The sequence below is a fragment of the Tachyglossus aculeatus genome, chromosome 5 (assembly GCF_015852505.1).
Source record: "Tachyglossus aculeatus isolate mTacAcu1 chromosome 5, mTacAcu1.pri, whole genome shotgun sequence".
NCBI classification, from domain to species: domain Eukaryota; kingdom Metazoa; phylum Chordata; class Mammalia; order Monotremata; family Tachyglossidae; genus Tachyglossus; species Tachyglossus aculeatus.
Window position 1 is genome coordinate 833423 of NC_052070.1, and position 21384 is coordinate 854806.

The 21384-nt window shown below is 46.4% G+C and overlaps 1 protein-coding gene across 2 annotated transcripts in view; it reads right to left on the minus strand.

Annotated features, from left to right (window-relative positions):
• KCTD9 (potassium channel tetramerization domain containing 9) overlaps positions 1 to 21384 on the minus strand; it is a 32671-nt gene that overhangs the window by 7795 nt on the left and 3492 nt on the right. Inside the window, exons 1-8 of one of the 2 annotated variants that reach the window (XM_038746704.1) lie at positions 14277 to 14331; positions 12953 to 13074; positions 8266 to 8309; positions 7356 to 7476; positions 6235 to 6293; positions 5947 to 6075; positions 439 to 506; positions 232 to 327 (exon numbers count right to left, since the gene is read on the minus strand). In XM_038746704.1, the coding sequence (XP_038602632.1) occupies positions 232 to 327; positions 439 to 506; positions 5947 to 6075; positions 6235 to 6293; positions 7356 to 7476; positions 8266 to 8309; positions 12953 to 13074; positions 14277 to 14279 (642 nt within the window). In that variant the 5' untranslated portion in view covers positions 14280 to 14331. Of the gene's footprint in view, positions 1 to 231; positions 328 to 438; positions 507 to 5946; positions 6076 to 6234; positions 6294 to 7355; positions 7477 to 8265; positions 8310 to 12952; positions 13075 to 14276; positions 14332 to 21384 lie in introns of those variants that run through there. The other variant, XM_038746703.1, reaches the window with a different exon arrangement.

A 21384-nucleotide genomic window follows, 5' to 3' on the forward strand; every position in this document is an offset into this window, starting at 1 on the left:
ACATATTTTAGCACAAAGCACCCCTAGAGGGCCAGTGTTGAAAAAGCACACATCATCTCCACGACCCTGAGGAGTCAGTGGACGGAGCTGGCATGCAACCCATCATTTTCTGTGGAGATGAAAATCTGCAAATGTTGATTTCCCAGTCAATGAGCTCTTAGAGATTCTCGAGAGCCATCAAAACCCACTACAGGAAGCCTCTTTATCCAGAGGATACAAAGGCAAAGGTACCTGGCAACGCAGCTCGGATTTGGTCGGGGTGGCAAGCAGGAAACGGACAAATTCCTTTCGGGATATCGGAGAATGATCTTCTGCTGGTTGAGAATTCTTAGAAATACATTGGGAGAAGCTTGCTTAGTACACTTCCTTACAAAGTTGTGGCAAGTGTTACAATAGTCAAAAGATTTATAAATGAAACCAGAGTGAAATATGGGTTACCTTTATCGCTACTTCTAAATGTTCAATCAGTGAATCAACTCCAAAAAATCTGGCTTCTTCTAACACACCTACCCAAAACCAAAAATAAGTGACATTTGTAAGACTACATCCTATGCTAATATCATCTTTCTTTTCAATTCTGTAAGTCAAGCTCTACAGGGGAGGTATATCAACCACTTCCTGGATGTCAAATATGAAGCACTGTTTCAAGTATTGAACAATACTGCTGATTTTAAACAAGGAAGACTAAAAGAACATAAACATAAAATTATCGCTCAAAACAACTTCAAAATAATAATAATTGTGGTATTTATTAGGGACTATGTGCAAAGTACATGCTCCCTCTTCCTTCTGCACCACCCTTGCATTTGGATCTGTATTCTTAAAGCATTTGCTGTTCACCCTACTCTCAGCCCCATAGCACTTACATATATATTCATAGTTTAAATTCATGTCTGTCTCCCCCTCTAGACTGTATGCTCCTGGTGGGCAGGGAACATGTCTACTAACTCTCCCAAGGGCTGGTAGAATGCTCTGCACACAGTAAATGTCAATAAATACATCGATTGATTGATTTTACAGATGAGGAAACTGAGGCATAGAGAAATGACTTGCCCAAGGCTACATAGTAAGCAGGCAAATGTCAGAGCCATGATTAGGACCCAGGTTCCGTAACTCCCAGGCTTGTGCTCCTTCCACTATGCCGTGCTGCTTCACTATGCACAAAGGTGAACTCAAAACAACTGATTACTGAGCAAGAATTAAAGTTTCCATATTCAGAAAATCATTCTGATAATCGTTACTATGTCACCAATCCAAGACCAAGAAAATGAAAAACTCCCCATGTTAAAATATGGGTAGAATGATTAGCTCGTCGAATTTGACTTCTGAATAGAATGTTCTTGTATATAAGGTCCTAGCACACATGCACTTTCTTATTGGACAGGTCTGAAGAGGACTCATAATAGCACAGTTTCCATCTTATGAAACTGAGAAATGATTGGATATCATTTCCTAGAAAGCCAATTTTCTAACACTCACAAATTTAATCTAGCATTGATAACTGAAGGACCTCGGACCAACAGCATTCAATCCCCAACACACAAAGTTGGTTGTGACAGATGGGGCTCAGTACGGTTGACTTGCTACTGAGTAGGTTTGTGGCTCCTGGCCAGATTATTCCCTCAAATTGATGGCCCCACACTCTTCATTCTGGTGGCCCTCTCTCAAAATGGTGGGCAGCTCAACACAGAGGCTGAGGGCTGGTCCATTTGGGCAGCTCCAGAAAGAGCACCTGAGCCTCCCTCTCTGCCCCCCACCCCAACACACACATCCAAACTCTGCCCTCTGTCATATAAGCACAGGGTGTTAGACCCCTGGGCTCTTAGCCCAGATGTTTCTGGTCTGTCTCTGGGTGCCTGGGTCATTCATTCATTCATTCAATCGTATTTACTGAGCACTGTGTGCAGAGCACTGTATTAAGTGCTTGGGAAGTACAAGTCAGCAACATATAGAGACGGTCCCTACCCAACATCAGGCTCACCGTCTAGAAGGGGGAGACAGGCAACAAAACAAAACATGTAGACAGGTGTCAAAATTGTAAGAACAAATAGAATTAAAGTTATATGCACATCATTAACAAAATAAATAGAATAGTAAATATGTACAAGTAAAAAAAATAGAGTAATAAATCTGTTCAAATATATATACAGGTGCTGTTGGGAGGGGAAGGAGGTAGGGCGGGGGGAATGGGAAGGAGAAGAGGAAAAAGGGGGCTCAGTTTGGGAAGGCCTCCTGGAGGAGGTGAGCTCTCAGTAGGGCTTTGAAGGGAGGAAGAGAGCTAACTTGGTGGATGTGTGGAGGGAGGGCATTCCAGGCCAGGGGAAGGACGTGGGCCAGGGGTCGATGACGGGACAGGCAAGAACGAGGTACAGTGAGGAGGTTAGCAGCGGCACAGGAGTGGAGGGTGTGGGCTGGGCTATAGAAGGAGAGAAAGGAGGTGAGGTAGGAGGGGGCGAGGTGATGGAGAGCCTTGAAGCTGAGAGTGAGGAGTTTTTGCTTGATTCGTAGGTTGACAGGCAGCCACTGGAGATTTTTGAGGAGGGGAGTAACATGCCCAGATCGTTTCTACACAAAGATAATCTGGGCAGCAGAGTGAAGTATAGACTGAAGTGGGGAGAGGCAGAAGGATGGGAGATCAGAGAGGAGGCTGATGCAGTAATCCAGTCGGGAAAGAATGAGAGATTGAACCAGCAAGGTAGCAGTTTGGATGGAGAGGACAGGGCGGATCTTGGCAATGTTGTGGAGGTGAGACTGGCAGGCTTTGGTGATGGACTGGATGTGAGGGGTGAACGAGAGAGTGGAGTCGAGGATGACACCAAGGTTGTGGGCTTGTGAGACGGGAAGGATGGTAGTGCCGTCTACAGTGACGGGAAAGTCAGGGAGAGGGCAGGGTTTGGGAGGGAAGATAAGGAGTTCAGTCTTGGACATATTGAGTGTTAGATGGAGGGCAGACATCCAGATGGAGATGTCCTGAAGGCAGGAGGAGATACGAGCCTGGAGGGAGGGAGAGAGAGCAGGGGCAGAGATGCAGATTTGGGTGTCATCAGCATAGAGACGATAGTTGAAGCTGTGGGAGTGAATGAGGTCACCAAAGGAGTGAGTGTAGATCGAGAACAGAAGGGGACCAAGAACTGAACTTTGAGGAACCCCTACAGTAAGGGGATGGGAGGGGGAGGAGGAGCCTGCAAAGGAGACTGAGAATGAACAGCCGGAGAGATAAGACAACCAGGAGAGGACGGAGTCTTTGAAGCCAAGATTGGATAGCGTGTTGAGGAGAAGGGGGTGGTCCACAGTGTCCAAGGCAGCTGAGAGGTCGAGGTGGATTAGGATAGAGTAGGAGCCATTGGATTTGGAGAGAAGGAGGTCATTGGTGACCTCTGAAAGGGAATTTTGGTGGAGTGTAGAGGACGGAAGCCAGATTGGAGGGGGTCAAGGAGAGAGTTGGCGTTGAGGAATTTGAGGCAGCGGATGTAGATGACTCATTCTAGGAGTTTGGAAAGGAAGGGTAGGAGGGAGATAGGGTGATAACTAGAAGGGGAGGTGGGTTCAGGAGAGGGTTTTTTTTTAGGATGGGGGAGATGTGGGCATGTGTGAAGACAGAAGGGAAGGAACCAGTGGAGAGTGAGCAGTTGAAGATGGAAGTTAAGGAGGGGAGGAAGGAAGGGGCGAGAGATTTGATACGATGAGAGGGAATGGGGTCTGAAGCACAGGTGGAAGGAGTAGCACTTGAGAGGAGGGAAGAGATCTCATCTGAAGATACTGCTGGGAAGGATGGGAGAATAGCAGAGAGGGTTGACAGCGAGGGGGTTGGAGAAGGGGGAGGAGTGACTTTGGGGAGCTCAGACCTGATGGAGTTAATTTTACTAATGAAGTAGGAGGCCAGATCGTTGGGGGTGAGGGATGGAGGAGGGGGAGGAACAGGGGGCCTGAGAAGGGAGTTAAATGTACGGACAAGCTGACGGGGATGATGGGCATGGGTGTCAATAAGGGAGGAGAAATAGTTTTGCCTGGCAGAGGAGAAGGCAGAGTTAAGGCAGGAAAGGATAAACTTGAAGTGAACAAGGTTGGCTTGGTGTTTAGACTTTCGCCAGCAGCATTCAGCAGCTCGAGCATAAGAGCAAAGGAGGCGGACAGTGGCAGTGATCCAAGGCTGTGGGTTAGTGGTACGAGAGCGGCAAAGGGAAAGGGGAGCGAGTGAGTTGAATTGAGTAGAGAGGGTGGAGTTGAGAGCAATAATCTGATCATCAAGTGTGTGTAGAGAGGATAGGGAGCCGAGGTGGGGTGTGATGCGCTGGGAAAGATGGATGGGGTCTAGGGAGCGGAGGTGTCTGTGAGGTAGTAATATAGATTTACAGGGGAGATGAGTGAGTGAGGAGGCAGGTGAGAAGGTTATGATCAGAGAGAGGGATTTCAGAGTTGGTGAGGGTGGAGACAGTGCAGCGGTAGGAAACGATGAGGACGAGGGTGTGACCAAGCTGGTGAGTGGGAGAGGTGGGGTGGAGCAGGAGGTTGGCAGCGTCAAGGAGAGATAGAAGGCGGGCGGCAGAGAAGTCACCAGGGACATCCATGTAGATGTTGAAGTCTCCGAGGATCAGAGAGGGCATGGAAAAGGAGAGAAGGAAAGTGAGAAAGCGGTCAAAATCGTAAAAGAATTGGAGGTGGGGCTGTGGGGGGGCATGGTAGATGATGGCTACAAGAATCTGGATGGGGTGGTAGAGGCGAATAATGTGGGCTTCAAAGGAGGGAAAGGAAAGGGAAGGGGGAGGAGGGACAGTGCGAAAGCGACATTGGGGGGCGAGAAGGAAACCGACACCTTTTCCAGTGAGTCTGGGGGAGTGGGAGGAGAAGATGCCTCCGCTGGAGAGAACAGCAGAAGAGACCATGTCATCTGGAGTGAGCGATGTTTCGGTTAGGGCGAGGTCCTGAGGGGCCCCTGGCATTTGCCCAATACTTTCTGTTACATCCTTAAAGGCCACAAACACCTACCTTTCACACCCTTTGCCTGCCCTCCCATTCACTCAATCAGTGGTATTTATTAAGTGCTTACTCTGTGCAGAACACTGTACTAACTGCTTGGGACTCTACAACAATGAACAGACACATTCCCTGCCCACAACGAAGTTACAGTCTAGCGGCGGGGAGACAGACATTAATATAAATACATTACAGATATGTACATAAGTGCTTTGGGACTGGGAGAAGGGATGAACAAAGGGAACACGGCAGGGCGACACAGAAGGGAGTGGGAGAAGAGGAAAGGAGGGCTTAGTCAGGGAAGGCCTCTTGGACCTTGTGCCTTCAGTAAGGCTTTGAAGGGGGGGGAAATTAATTGTCTGTTGGATTTGAGGAGGGAGGAAACTCCCAGCCAGAGGCAGGATGTGGGTGAGGGGTCGTCGGCAAGAGATGGGCTGTACCTGGGCTGGCCTCAGGAAGGCTTTCCCCTGGGTAACAGACCTTTCCTGGGTCTTCACGTACCAAAGAGAAACCAATCATCAATCCTTTCCTCCTCTGCCCACCCGCTACCGCTTTGTATGAGACGACAAACAGTCTTTTCTAAATGCACGTGCGTGTACACCCCACCCCCCCCCCGGCTCCTCCCACCTCCCATTCCCCATGACTATCCCCAGTGACCATGCTCAACTCCCGGTTGAGCAGCTTACCATGATACAATGTTTTCTGTGCAAATTTGTTAAGGGAAAAGGGAACGCTTCTGGAAAGGGAATAAAATATCCACAAGAAGAATTTCAGTTGGCTTTTGTCCAAATTATTCAGTTGGCTAGTCTTCCAATTACATTTTCTGTTTCATAATTTCCATTGGTTTGGACTGCAAGACATCTATTACAGCCGGCAAGGGAATTTTATAGAAACCCACGCACTGCATTTTAACCCCAAAACAGTTAAAAACAGCATTTTCAGAGGCTTTATAGTAATAGCTGTAAGATTTACCCAATAAATTTATGCCATCATTTACAATGAGTTGTCCGTGACGCAGGTAATTCAAAATTGGTTCAAAGTACTCGGGACTGCGGTCAATTAAGAAAGCTCCTTTGTGATCTTGCTTATTTCCCCAGGCACCTGCAATCACATTACAGTGAAAAAAAAAAACATGGTAAGATTTGGGGGAATAAAAATTGTTGAATATCTTCTTATCACGAACAGAGGCAGATTCTTGATTCAAGTCAGTGTAAATGAAAATGAACAGATCCTCATTCATGAACATTACAATGCACTCACCTTTGTCTTTGAACATGTGGGCCAACATACTATCAGGTTCTTTATTTACTAAAGTGCTCCTGAAAATTCAGAAAAAGTCAGTTAGTTTGGAAAGCATTCAATAAAATGCTTTCTGTTAAAGTCCTAAGTGGCTCTCCCTTTGGTTTAATTTTTGATATATTCATTCATTCAATCGTATTTATTGAGCACTTACTATGTGCAGAGCACTGTACTAAGCACTTGGGAAGTTCCCCTCCTGGGGTGTGTTTTATCCCCTTACATATATCCACTGCTACAGCTTTCTTGGGCAAATGCATACAACTTGATAGTTAAAATAATAATACAGTCTAATCCCAAATATGAAGTTAGCATTAATAATAATAATATTATATAATAATATTACATAAATACATTAATAATAATAACTACAGTAATTGTAGAATTTGTTAAGTGCTTACTATGTGCCAAGAACCATAATAAATGTTGGGGTAGATATAAGATAACCAGATCAAACATAGTCCCTGTCCCACATGGGTTTCACAGTCTAAGTAGTGGGGAGAACAGGTATTGAATCCCATTGTACAGATGAGGAAACTGAGACACAGAGAAGTGACTTGTCCAAGGCGTGGAGTGGGCAGGTGGCAGATCTGGCATTAGAACCCAGGTCTCTGATGCCCAGGCTCTTTCCACTAGGCCATGACACTTTCCTAGTGATTAAGATGATTTTACTCTGAAGGGCTCAGTGTGCACTCTGCAGTACGAAACACCTTTTTTTAATAAAATGGCACAATTAATGATTTAAACTTCTGATGACCTCATCATCATCAATCGTATTTATTGAGAGCTTACTGTGTGCAGAGCACTGTACTAAGCGCTTGAATGAATTAAGAGTTGCTTGAGCTGAGAATGAGCTGAAACCCAGTTTTAAAAAGCATCCATTTTCAGGATGTGAACTGTGAGTTCTGGGGGAAAGTTGTCCTCCCATTTTACTTCAAGAGAAAAGGTCAGGTTCGCATCCTGAAAATGTATGTTTCTTCAAGTTTGGTTTCTGTTCACGCTACACTTGAATTGCTGTGGAGACAATGAGCAGCCTATACTCATTCAACTCTTCTCCAGAGAGATCGGACAAGTAGCACTTGTACCGTGTGGTTGTAAAGTACCGCCCTCCGACATTGAGTGTTAGCCAGTCTGTGTGGGACCCCGTTAGTCCTTCTGGGGTCCGGAGCTCCGTCGGAGTGTCCGTCGGGGGGTCCGTTTGAGGATCTGTTGGAGGTAGATAATCAAAGTCACGCAGGCCCTGGCACTGGCATGGGCTTTTCCTAAAGACCACAGAGGGCCTGGAGAGATACTACCTAACTGATCTTCACTAGAGGACAACCATCTGATTCACTTCTTCCCAGAACCCTTTGCTTCTTCTGTCAGAGGCAGAGATCCTGACTTGGATGAACCTGAGATCTGATTTACGAAACCCAAAGGAAGAAGGCTACTATCTCAATCATTACAGAGATGGGAAAACAAGAACAAAGAGTTCAATGCAAACTTAAATTTCTGTAGCTTGCTAAAAGATACTAAAACTTCTTAGATTTCATTCCAAGAATTCTTCTTTCTTTTTTAGTAACTGTACTTCACTTGGTTCTTTCGATGGTTGACTCCTGCCTTTCACTTCCTGTGTCACTTGATTCCTTTGGAGGATTGTTGGGGAAAACCCAGGTGGGTATAAATGTCTTCCAGTATCTGTTACAATACTGAGGGAAAATATGGGTAATTTGGGTAGAACAAAAAAAGAATGAGTTTTAATTGTAGAAAGTTCTTTTTTAACCAACTGCCTTGTGACCATCCAGGTACTTTAGAAGCACGTGAGACCCAGTCTCAATTCAAATAGTCTCTAATTTTGAGGGAAAGGCACCATGAAGAGCCACATACTTGAAGTATTCAGAACCAAGTCCTAGATCAAGAAAGTTATTCAGTGTCAACCTTGATCAAAAGCCTTGTGTTAAACTTATATTTTCTTTTATATTAGGGGAAAAGCTTTTTAACTTTTAGCACACTTACCAATAAACGGTTCTCCTTCACAAACAAACAGAACATCATCATCTCTGAAAAATAAAAACAGGCATCAGCATTGCCATTTATATAGAAGTCCATTATTTGAAAACAATGGTATTTGTTAAGGGCATACTATGTGTCAGGTACTGTACCTAAGCGCTGGGGTAGATACAAGCTAATTAGGTTGGACGCAGTCCATGCCCCAAGTAGGGCTCACAGTCTTAATCCCTGTTTTACAGATAAGGGAACTGAGGCACAGAGAGTTAAGTGACTGGGCCAAGGTCACATAGCAGGCATATGGTGGATCTAGGATTAAAATCCATGTCCTCTGACTTCCAGGCCTATGTTCTTTCCATTAGACCACACCACTCCTTTTTTGCCCAGTGCTTTATAGTCCTTCTAACTCCTCAGAACTGGGAAGCAGCACAGCATAGTGGATAGAGAAGCAGCGTGGCTAAATGGAAACAGCACGGGCTTTGGAGTCAGAGGTCACGGGTTCAAATCCCAGCTCTGCCAATTGTCAGCTGTGTGACTTTGGGAAAGTCACCTCACTTCTCTGATCCTCAGTTACCTCATCTGTAAAATGGGGAAGAAGACTGTGAGCCCTACATGGGACAACCTGATCACCTTGTATCCCCCCAGTGCTTAGAACAGTGCTTTGCACATAGTAAGAGCTTAACAAATGCCATCACCATCATTATTATTATTATAGAGCCCGGGCCTGGAAGTCAGAAGATCATGGGTTCCAATCTCAGCTCTGCCACTTGTCTGCTGTGTGGCCTTGGACAAATCACTTACTTCTCTGTGCCCTGGTTACTGCATCTGTAAAATGGGGATTAAGACTATGAGCCCCATGTGGGACAGGGACTGTGTCCAACCTGATTTGCTTGTATCCACCCCAGCACTTAGAACAGTGCCTGGCACATATAAGCACTTAATAAATACCATCATTAGTATAATTGTTGAGTTCCAGATAGGTTTGACTATACCAGTGCGGCTCAGGTAACCTACCCAAAGGTGAGACAATGAAGCAGTGCTTCATTCAGAACCTGTAATATTCAAGTTTTTCTTCATTCAGAACCTGTGATATTCAGGTTTTTTGTCCCTCATTCATCCCACTGAGGTAAAATGCTCCTTCTTTAGCAGCAATAGTATTCGTATTTGAGCATCTACTTGGGACGATGCACTGTTCTACACTGTGAGCACACATGATTGGGACTGGGGGATCCCCACCTGCCTTTTCAGCCACACACGCACTCATAGGTGACCTTCACTGTCAATGGTATCCCCTTTGAATATGGAGGGCCTAGATGTACAATCAACTAAATGGGTACACAAATCTGCTGAAGTTACTGATAAGGTAATAAATGCCTGAAGCGGCTGATAGAGTAAAGTGCTTGGTGCAGAGCTCTGCATGTGATGGATTGATTGGTCTTTCCAATGTGAGGAGCGAGGGACAGCTAGAAGGGTAGCTCAGGAGGAAGAGAGAGAGCAAGTTGGGAAGTGGTGGGTGAAGAAAGCAGGTATAGTAATAGTAATAATAATAATAATTGTGGTATTTGTTAAGCTCTTACTATGTGCCAAGCACTGCACTAAGTTCTGGGGTGGATACAAGCAAATCGGGCTGGACACAGTCTATCCTGAATGGGGCTCACGGTCTTAATCCCCATTTTATAGATGAGGTAACTGAGGCACAGAGAAGTTAAGTGACTTGCCCAAGGCCACACAGCAGACAAGTGGAAGAGTCAGTGTTAGAACCCATGACCTTCTGACTCCTAGGCCTGTGCTCTATCCACTACGCCATGTATATGTTGGGTGGAGTGAGTTGCAGGGAGCATGGAGGGCAAACTGTCAGGGCCTTTATGGTGATGTGGAGGGAATCGGAATTTCAGCAGAGAACTTTGATGAGAGGAGCAATGTGGGCCACGTGGCCCTTCAGGAAGATGATCCGAGTAGCTTCTTCAGTTTCAAGAACTAGATTTTAAGCTCCTTGACAGTAGGGATCATTTCTACGTAATTCTATAGTCCTCTCCCAAGTGCTTAGCACAGGGATCTGCACAGAGTAAACACTCCATAAATACTGATTGAAAAAAAATCAATTGTATTTATTGAGTGCTTACTGTGTGCAGAGTAATAATAATAATGGCATTTATTAAGCACTCACTATGTGCAAAGCACTGTTCTAAGCGCTGGGGAGGCTACAAGGTGATTAGGTTGTCCCATGGGGGGCTCAGTCTTAATCCCCATTTTACAGATGAGGTAACAGGCCCAGAGAATCAATCAATCAATCAATTATATTTACTGAGTGCTTACTATGTGCAGAGCACTGTACTAAGCGCTTGGGAAGTACAAATTGGCAACACATAGAGACAGTCCCTACCCAACAGTGGGCTCACAGTCTAAAAGGGGGAGACAGAGAACAGAACCAAACATACCAACAAAATAAAATAAATAGGATAGAAATGTACAAGTAAAATAAATAGAGTAATAAATATGTACAACCATATATACATATATACAGGTGCTGTGGGGAAGGGAAGGAGGTAAGATGGGGGATGGAGAGGGGGATGAGGGGGAGAGGAAGGAAGGGGCTCAGTCTGGGAAGGCCTCCTGGAGGAGGTGAGCTCTCAGCAGGGCCTTGAAGGGAGGAAGAGAGCTAACTTGGCGAAGGGGCAGAGGGAGGGCATTCCAGGCCCGGGGGATGACGTGGGCCGGGGGTCGACGGCGGGACAGGCGAGAACGAGGTACAGTGAGGAGATTAGCGGTGGAGGAGCGGAGGTTGCGGGCTGGGCAGGAGAAGGACAGAAGGGAGGTGAGGTAGGAGGGGGCGAGGTGATGGAGAGCCTTGAAGCCCAGGGTGAGGAGTTTCTGCCTGATGTGCAGATTGATTGGTAGCCACTGGAGATTTTTGAGGAGGGGAGTAATATGCCCAGAGCATTTCTGGACAAAGACAATCCGGGCAGCAGCATGAAGTATGGATTGAAGTGGAGAGAGACACGAGGATGGGAGATCAGAGAGAAGGCTGGTGCAGTAGTCCAGACGGGATAGGATGAGAGCTTGAATGAGCAGGGTAGCGGTTTGGATGGAGAGGAAAGGGCAGATCTTGGCAATGTTGCGGAGCTGAGACCAGCAGGTTTTGGTGATGGCTTGGATGTGAGGGGTGAATGAGAGAGCGGAGTCGAGGATGACACCAAGGTTGCGGGCTTGTGAGACGGGAAGGATGGTAGTGCCGTCAACAGAGATGGGAAAGTCAGGGAGAGGACAAGGTTTGGGAGGGAAGACAAGGAGCTCAGTCTTCGACATGTTGAGCTTTAGGTGGCGGGCGGACATCCAGATGGAGATGTCCTGAAGGCAGGAGGAGATGCGAGCCTGGAGGGAGGGGGAGAGAGCAGGGGCAGAGATGTAGATCTGGGTGTCATCAGTGTAGAGATGATAGTTGAAGCCGTGGGAGCGAATGAGGTCACCAAGGGAGTGAGTGTAGATTGAGAACAGAAGGGGACCAAGCACTGAACCTTGGGGAACCCCCACAGTAAGAGGATGGAAGGGGGAGGAGGAGCCTGCAAAAGAGACTGAGAAAGAACGACCGGAGAGATAAGAGGAGAACCAGGAGAGGACGGAATCTGTGAAGCCAAGGTCAGATAGCGTGTTGAGGAGAAGGGGGTGGTCCACAGTGTCAAAGGCAGCTGAGAGGTCGAGGAGGATTAGGACAGAATATGAGCCGTTGGATTTGGCAAGCAGGAGGTCATTGGTGACCTTTGAGAGGGCAGTTTCCGTGGAATGAAGGGGACGGAAGCCAGACTGGAGGGGGTCGAGGAGAGAGTTGTTGTTGAGGAATTCTAGGCAGCGCGTGTAGACAACTTGTTCAAGGGAACTTCAGAGAAGTTAAGTGACTTGCCAAAAGTCACACAGCTGACAAGTGGCGGCACCGGAATATGAACCCATGACCACTGACTCCAAAGCCTGTGCTCTTTCCACTGAGCCACGCTGCTTACTGTTCTAAGTGCTTGGGAGAGTACAATACAGCAGAGTTGGTAAACACGTTCCCTGCCCACAACTAATCATTCATTTTGGATTTGCCTTCTCCCCGTTTCAGGGTGCTGAAATACTCCCAGGGAGCTGAATGAAATTTCTTACTAAACTCTTCCAAGTTTGCTGACAGTTATCCTGTGCTCTTCTGATAAAGAACAGCTTTCATCTTCTACAACAGGGACTAGGAGACTTAGTGCTTCCCTGACAGACCTTCATGGAGACAGAGGGGTTTTTCCTTTGGTCAAAAAGGAATTTAGGTAGGAGTGCAGCCCAACTATCCCAAGTTACAATTTAAGAGTCAGTGGAACAAAAAAACCCTTCCAAAAGCTACATCATAGTCCTTCCAAAAGCAGGTGTTGGCTGTAACTTTTGGACCACCTTGAAAATCATTCTCAGAAAAATTGCTATCATCTCCTTTAACCTCATGGCATAAAACTCCATGTCTGGATTGAACAAAGTGAAGTTGCATACCCAGAGGTTTTATTTCTTTCTGGCTGACAGTGAAAGATTGAACACCACACCAAATCAATCCTCCTTCTTCATCGGATCTTTGCGGCAATTCTCCCCTGAGCATTTAATTTATTATCCCTATCTTAAGTAGCTGTTGGATGGCTGGAGAAACCACAGAGTATGAACTGGCAGCAATACTGACCAAGCAAGTTACCTGATCAAAGCGATATCATCAATCAAGCCACCTTTTCCATTGTACACACTAGTGGCTTTTATTCCTAGTTTATTGCTGGCTACAGAGAGTAGGTCTGATAGTGTTCCATAAACGGCAACCACCTGAAAAAAGAAAACAGGAAAATGAACAAAATGGAGTCATCCACTCTACAGAAAAATCATTTACTCTTACCCCATGAGAGGAATCTCTCTTCCTTGGATCAAGTAACGAGTACAACTGAGCAAGTCGCCAGTCTGTAAACAGAATCCATCTGTGTCTTTTGGCTTGGGCCCTTGCCTTTCTTGGCCTCTGCCTCTCCCTCTCGGTCTCATGGGCGCCCGCGGGCTAGGTGTGTGATTCCCTCGGGTATGGGCCCCCAACTTGTCAGGGTGTGGGTCGGTGGGCTCGCATGCCTGTTGTGTCAGGGTTGTCCCCATATGTTTTTCCATGTTCGTGCTGTATTATGTTTCTCTGAATTTACCCAAACCCTTCCATAACTTAGTGCCGTGTGCTGTCTGCAGAGCTTCCAGTAATAATGACTTCCATATGCTTACCACCTGCTGCTGTGTGAAGGAGGTTTTCCTTCTGGTTTGAATCTGCCCCTTTCATGCTTTGTGATTCCGTAAACTTCAGTCACATCCCCTTTCAGCCACCTTCTTTCTGGACCAAAGAGTCATAATCTCTTTAGCCTCCTCTGCTTGTCAAACCTCCCCGCTTCCACGTGTCATTTCAGCAGCTCTTCATTGTTCCTTCTCTAGATTGTTCGGTCCTCTCCGAGCCCTGGCAGCCAGAACCTAGGGTTTCCAGGGGAGGACGTACGGCAGCAGAACAGAGGTGGAACATCCGGTTTGATTTTCTAAAACTTTCCTGGTTATTCTTTCCCTGCCCGCCACCCCCCTGGCTCTCAGCCACCAACAATGCCTTGGGCTTTCTGGCTGTGCAGCTGCTAGCCATCACATCAGTGTGAGGTCGAGGGTATGGCCACCAATGATCCTTTTCTGGATCCTGAATAACAGCTTGTAACTAGAGCTTACATGATTTTGCACCTAAGTGCTCTGTCTTGCACTTGCTTGCTCATGCCCATTGAATCTCTAGATCGTAAGCTCACTGTAGGTAGGGAATGTGTTTGTTACTCTCCCAAGAGCTTAGTACAGTGCTCTGCACAAGATAAGAGCTTAGTACAGTGCTCTGCACAAGATAAGCAGTCATTAAATACAACTGAATGAATTAATGTCTCCCGCTCTTTTTTCTCCCCACTTTGCTGTATGGGGGTCTGGCAGTTGTCACTCCCATCAATAGGGTTGAACATGGAAATGATATTTACCATTCCACAAAATCGTTTTCCTTCTCTGCCCTCTTCCTGAGCCACAGGGCCTACGTCAACATTCTTCAGAATGGCTTTTCCAGATTGTTTCTTGTTCCGTGCACACATAGGCAAAGGAGAAAAAAAGGCTGGGACAAACCCGGTGTACCCAGCTCAAGTCTGCACTGGCGTTCTTTGTTTGACTTATGCCCTTGGCCAGCCTCCCAAGACCCAGAGACCATTTATACGGCTGATTTAATGGGAGGCTGTACTTGGCCAAATGTTAGCTTAAACGTTTACGAGCCAGTTGAATGCTTGGAAAAACAAAAGTTTTGGCTAGGGCTGGATCTTTTTGATTCGCTTACAATGCGCCCCCTGCCCTAGGGCCTCTGGGTTTGGCAGACCTAAGTAGTAGTAATGATATTTATTGAATGTCCACTGGGTGCAATGTACCGTATTAAGCGCTTGGGAAAATACAACAGAAGTATGAGACACATTCCCTGTCCACGAGGACCTTAAAGGAATCCAACATCTAAGAGTGAGTCCTCCATTAAACTGGGCAGAGGACCACTGACTACAGGCGGCAGGCAGAAAAGATGTAATATTCCCTAAAGTTGTTGACACTCTATTAATTCACACTGCAAACCCTGACCTCCCCTAGGCACCCCCCTCACCCTGCCCTGCCCCAGTATGCCTTTTCCAATCTGCTGGCCACTGCTTGGAACAAGGGCACCCATTTAGAATGGGCTCTGCCACTTGTCTGTTGTGTGATCGTGGCAGGGCTTAGTGGAAAGAGCCCAGGCTTGGGAGTCAGAGGTCATGGGTTCTAAGCCCGGCTCCGCCACTTGTCAGCTGTGTGACTCTGGGCAAGTCGCTTAGCTTCTCTGTGCCTCAGTTACCTCATCTGTAAAATGGGGATTAAGACTGTAAGCCCCACGTGGGACAACCTGGTTACCTTGTATCTCCCCCAGCGCTTAGAACAGTGCTTGGCACATAGTAAGTGCTTAACAAAATACCATCATTATTATTAACTTTTCTGTGCTTCAGTTATCTCATCTGTAAAATGGGGATAAAGACTGTGAGCCCCATAAGGAACAACCCAATTATCTTGTATCTATCCAAGTGCTTAGAACAGTGCTTGACACACAGTAAGCGCTTAACAAATACCATTGTTATTATTATTATTATAGTCTCTATTCCGAAGGTGGGTCCAAGTTCCCCCTCCCCGGTTCCTAACCTGACCAAGTGGTCACATTTTTTTAAAAAAAGGGAAACCGAAAAGACTTGGAAACCAACTCAGGGCCAGAGTCTTTGGTGACCTGAGACTTCCCGAGAGAAAGGGGCTGCCAGACAGCTGGAACCCAAGGGGTGCCTTTGCGATGGAACAGGAATAATAGTAATAATAATAATTATGGTATTTGTTAAGCGCTTACTATGTCCCAAGCACTGTTCTAAGTAAATGGGGGGTAGATACAAGGTCATTACTAAGGTTGTCCCACGTGGGGCTCACAGTCTTTATCCCCATTTTACAGATGAGGTAACTGAGGCACAGAGAAGTTCAGCAGGTTGCCCAAGGTTACACAGCAGACAAGTGGCAGAGCCTGGATTAGAACCTACGTCCTGACTCCCATGCCAGTGCTCTTTCCACTAAGCCATGCTGCTTCTCTAAGCAGTAAGTAGCCAGCTTAGCCAGCGGTAAGTGGCCAGCCAGGGCAAGGTAACCCATTTTCATATTTCTCGTCACCTCATTCCCATATTTTGAAGGCAGGGAGGAAGCAGGGGCTGGGGAGCACTGACTTTGAACCTTTCTAAACTGTAGCTAGCTAGCTGTCTGTTAATGCTCTTCAGGGCTCAGTATAGGGCTCTGTGCCCAGTAAGCGTTCACTGAACACCAATGATTCATTTTATTTTAGGCAACTTTCCAGAAAAGGCACGGTACATTATACAGCAGCGGGAAGAACAAAAGGCTCACGGAATATATAGGTTCCCCCGTTTCCAGAACGATGCGTTGAAGTAGTTGCGGTGGCAGCACATGCCACACATCTAGTAACAGAATAATTCACCTTGGGCAACCAGGGTTCTCCTCGTGACTGACGCCCTAAGAAGGAAAGGCATTCCATCCCCAGAACAACTGACACCACCGACAAGAAAGAGTCCTCTGTGTGGTCGGGGCAGTTAGGAGGTATATACTCTGACTGGCAAATTGTACTTTTCTCTGAAGCAAAAATGTTCCTGTAGTTTTGGCATGTGAGAGTTCATAAATTCGTGCTTGCTATCAAAGCACTGAAAGAGTTCTGACCTGCTTAGTGTGATGACAAGGAATAGAGCTCCAGGGGACTCAGTGGCACACCAAGATAAAGCAGTTATGCACCCACAGATAATAACAGCATGTGTGCATATAACTATATCTTTGTATAGATAGACATACATACCTATCTACCTATCTAGATAAGCAGCATGGTGTAGTGGATAAAGAACGGGCCTGGGAGTCAGAAGGTCATGGGTTCTAATCCCGCCTCTGCCACTTGTCTGTTGTGTGACCTTGGGCAACTCACTTCACTTCTCTAAGCCTCAGTTCCCTCATCTGTAAAATGGGGATTGAGACTGGGAGCCCCAGGTGGGACAGGAACTGTGTCAACCTGATTTGTTTGTATCTCCACCCTAGCTGTCCTTCAGAGGAAACATCACTGACGGGAAATTCACCTATGAGTACATGTGGACGAAATGGTCAAACCAGGATGCCATGGCCCAGCCCTTACAGCGGCGAATCCCTTCCTCTCTCCCCCCCGAGCTGGCCCAGGACAGAGAAAGGTGAAGCCTCCCGTCTCCGTCGACTGGGATTGCCTGCGCTGCCTCCACACAGCCGCCTCCTTGTCCCCCCATCCCCTTCATCCCTGGAAAGCCTGCTCGTTGTCACCATTCCGGTTAAGGGGATCCTTTTTGGATCTGCGACTTTTGACCTTACTTGGTTTTTGGTCTGTGGCTCTTGAGTTCATGAAGCCTGGCCAGCGCCAGTGTACACATTTATCTTAAACATGTCTTCACAGCTCATTATGGGCAGGGAATGTGTCTGCTAATTCTGCTGTATTGTACTCTCCCAAGTGCTTAGTATAGTGCTTTGCACACAGCTGACCGATTGATTCAAGTGATCTGAATTACTTTAGAAGTTGAAATACCCCCTGAACTCCTTGACTTTCTTAGAGAGGCAGCATGGCCTAGTAGAAAGTGCATGGGTTTGGGCAGCAGGTCACCTGCTGCTCTGTGACAGTGGACAATATCTTAACTTCTCTGGGCTCCAGTTTCCTCCTCTGTAAAAGGGGCACAAAAAGTGGCACTGTGAGTCCTTTGAGGGGCAGGGTCCTGGGTCCAATCAAAGGAGAGCGGTCTAGTAGATAGAGCCCGGGTCTGGTAGTCACAAAGATCTGGGTTCTAATCCACAATCCACACTTGTCTGCTGTGTGACCTTGGGCAAGTCACCTCACTTCTCTGTGCCTCAGTTACCTAATCCGTAAAATAGGGATTAAGATTGTAAACCCTATGAGGGACAGGGACTGTGTCCAACCCTATTACCTTGTATCTACCCCAGGACTTAGTATAGTGTCTGGCACTCAGAAAGCACTCAACAAATACCATTATTATTATTACCCCAGAATCTGGCACATAACTGGTGCTTTGTAAATGTCACTATTATCATTATTATTCTGAATGATCAAGAGGCATGTAGGCTTGACTGATTTCCCTAAAATCTCTCACTGAAACCTGGTTTTCTTGTAATGTAGTGGTCACGTCTCGCAGATCTCACAGATGTACAATGCCCCTCCATACACACATCCCACATCCCCTTCTTCCAATGTCACACTGTACTGTCACAAGACCCATGTCCACCGTGGAAAAAACACGCCCTAATCCTGCCAATGAAGGATTAACCCGCAGTGAAAACTAGCTTAGGGAGACCTCAATCAATTAATCAATAATAATAACAGTAACTGTGGTATTTGTTCAGCGCCTACTGTATGCCAAGCACTGTTCGAAGTGCTGAGGTAGATACAAGACAATCAGGTTCTTCATGGGGCTCATACAGCAAGTAGGAGGGATCTATCAATTGATAGTATTTACTGAGCACCTACCGGGAGTAGAGCACTGTACTAAGTAGTTGGTAGAGTACAACAGAGTCTTCTAGACTGTGAGCCCACTGTTGGGTAGGGACCGTCTCTATGTGTTGCCAACTTGTACTTCCCAAACGCTTAGTACAATGCTCTGCACACAGTAAGCGTTCAATAAATACGATTGAATGAACAGAGTTAGAAGACACAATTTCGGCCCTCAAGGAGCTAGACCTAGTGAGGGAGACAGACATAAGATCACTGTGAACAGGGAATGTGTCTGTTTTATTGCTGTGTTGCACTCTCCCAAACGCTTAGCACAGTGCTCTGCGCATAGTAAGTGCCCATTAAATACCACTGATTGATTGACTGAGAAAGGAGAAATTGATATGGAGGAGTGTAAGTGTTCAGAGGGTCACTATTTTTGGGAGTACTTACAGGTGGGTGTAAGGGCCTAAGTGGTGCAGTAGCAGCATGGCGCAGTGGATAGAGCACAGCTAATGGGTTCTAATCCCAGCTCCATCACTTATCTGCTGGGTGACCTTGGGCAAGTCACTTCACTTCTCTGGGCCTCAGTTCCCTCATCTGTAAAATGGGAATTGAGACTGTGAGCCCCAGTGGCACAGGGACTGTGTCCAACCCGATTTGCTTATATCCACCCCAGGGCTTAGTACAGTGCCTGGCACATAGTAAGCACTTAACAAATACTACAGTTATTACTAAGTGCGGAGGTGGTGTTTGGGAGTGTACGCCCTTGGGAGAAGAAAAAGAAATCGGGGAAGGTCTCCTGAAGGAGATGGGAAGGGAGTTCCAGGCAGGAGGAAGGATGGGAGCAAGAGGCTGGAGATATAATAATAATAATTAATAATAATAATTGTGGTATTTGTTAAGTGCTTACTATGTGCCAAGTACTGTACTAGGCACTGGTGTGGCCTCAAGCAAATCAGGTTGGACACAATCCCTGTCCCATAAGAGCCTCACAGTTTCAATCCCCATTTTACAGATGAGGTAACTGAGGCCCAGAGAAGTCAAGTGACTTGCCCAAGGTCACACAGCAGACATGCAGCAGAGCCGGGATTAGAACCCATGACCTTCTGACTCCCAGGCCCGTGCTCTATCCACTAGGCCATGATGCTTCTCTAGAGATAATAATAATAATAATAATAGTAATAATAATAGTATTTGTTAAGCGCTTACTACGTGCCAAGCACTGTTCTAAGCACTGGGGTAGATACACGGTCATCAGGTTGTCCCACCTGGGGCTCACAGTCTTAATCCTCATTTTACAGATGAAGTAACTGAGGCACAGAGAAGTGAAGCGACTTGCCCAAAGTCACACAGCTGATAAGTGGCATAGCCGGGATTAGAACCCATGGCCTCTGACTCCCAAGCCCAGGCTCTTTCCACTAGGCCACGCTGCTTCTCTAGAGATGAGATCAAGGCACAGTTAGTAGGTTAACTTGAGAGAAACAAAGAGTGTAGTGTGACAAGGTAAAATGGGAAGCCTCCAAGGTCTTCCCCAATTAAGCCTTCTTTTATTATTTTTTGTTATTATTATGGTATTTATTAAGCGCTTACTATGTGCCAGGCACTGTACTAAGCACTGGGTTGGATAGAAGCAAATCAGGTTGGACACGGTCCCTGTCCCATGTGGGGCTCACGGTCTTGACCCCCATTTTGCAGATGAAAAAACTGAGGTACAGAGAGGTGAAGTGACTTGCCCAAGGTCACACAGCAGACGTGTGGCGGAGCTGGGATTAGAACCCATGACCTTCTGACTTCCAGGCCCGTGCTCTACCCACTACACCACGCTGCTTCTCTTTTCCCTGGCTCGCTCTCCCCTCTGCGTTGTCTATGCACTTGGATCTATGACCTCTGGGCATTTGATATTGGCCCCACCCCCAATAGCACAGCACTTAAGCACATATCTTTACATTTTATATTATAAATTATTTATTTATATTAATATTAACGTATGTCTTCTGCTTCTAGACTATTAGTTCACTGTGGGCAAGGAACGTGTCAACCATCTCTGTTGTAGTATACTCTTCCAAGCGGTTAGTTCCTAGCTCTGCACACAATAAGCACTTAAAAATATGACTCATTGATATTAATTGGGAGAATCTACTATACATAACTTGGAGAAACTGTGGTGCAAATCTCAGAAGCCCTTCAGGAGGTTAGTGGTCAGCTTTCATCTACCAGAAAAGAACCTGCCCCACCAGTGCCTTTGAGGCTGAGTTGAAAAGCCCCTATTTAATACTTATGATAATACCCAAATGGAACTCCTCATCTTCCCACCCACACCCTGTCCTGCCCCTGACTTTACTATGTATCACCACCCTCCCTGTCTCGCAAGCCTGTAACCTTGGAATTGTCCTCAACTCGTCTCTCTCGCTCTGTTTTTATGGTATTTGTTAGGTACTTACTATGTGCTGTGCACTATTCTATGTGCTGGGGTAAATACAAAGTCATCAGGTTGGACACAGGCCATACCCCACGTCATCATCATCATCAATCGTATTTATTGAGCGCTTACTATGTGCAGAGCACTGTACTAAGCGCTTGGGAAGTACAAATTGGCAACATATAGAGACAGTCCCTACCCAACAGTGGGCTCACAGTCTAAAAGGGTGCACAGCCTTAATCCTCATTTTACAGTTGAGGTAACCGAGGCACAGAGAAATTAAGGGACTTGCCCAAGGTCACACAGCAGACAAGTGGTGGAGTGGGGATTAGAACCCAGGTCTTTCTGACTCCCAGGCCCAGGCTCTAGCCACTAGGCCATGCTACTTCACCAAACCACATATTCAATCTGTCTCCAAATCCTGTCACTTTGGTGACCCCCCTCTCCATTCTGCATTGCCCTTGCACTTGGATCTGTATCCTTTGAGCGCTTGATATGAACCCCGCCCTCAGCACTTCTGAACATACCTGTAATTTATTTACTTATACGTCTTCTCCTCTAGACCGTAAGCTCCCTGTGGACAGGGTACATGTTTACCAACTCTGTTGTACTGTACTCT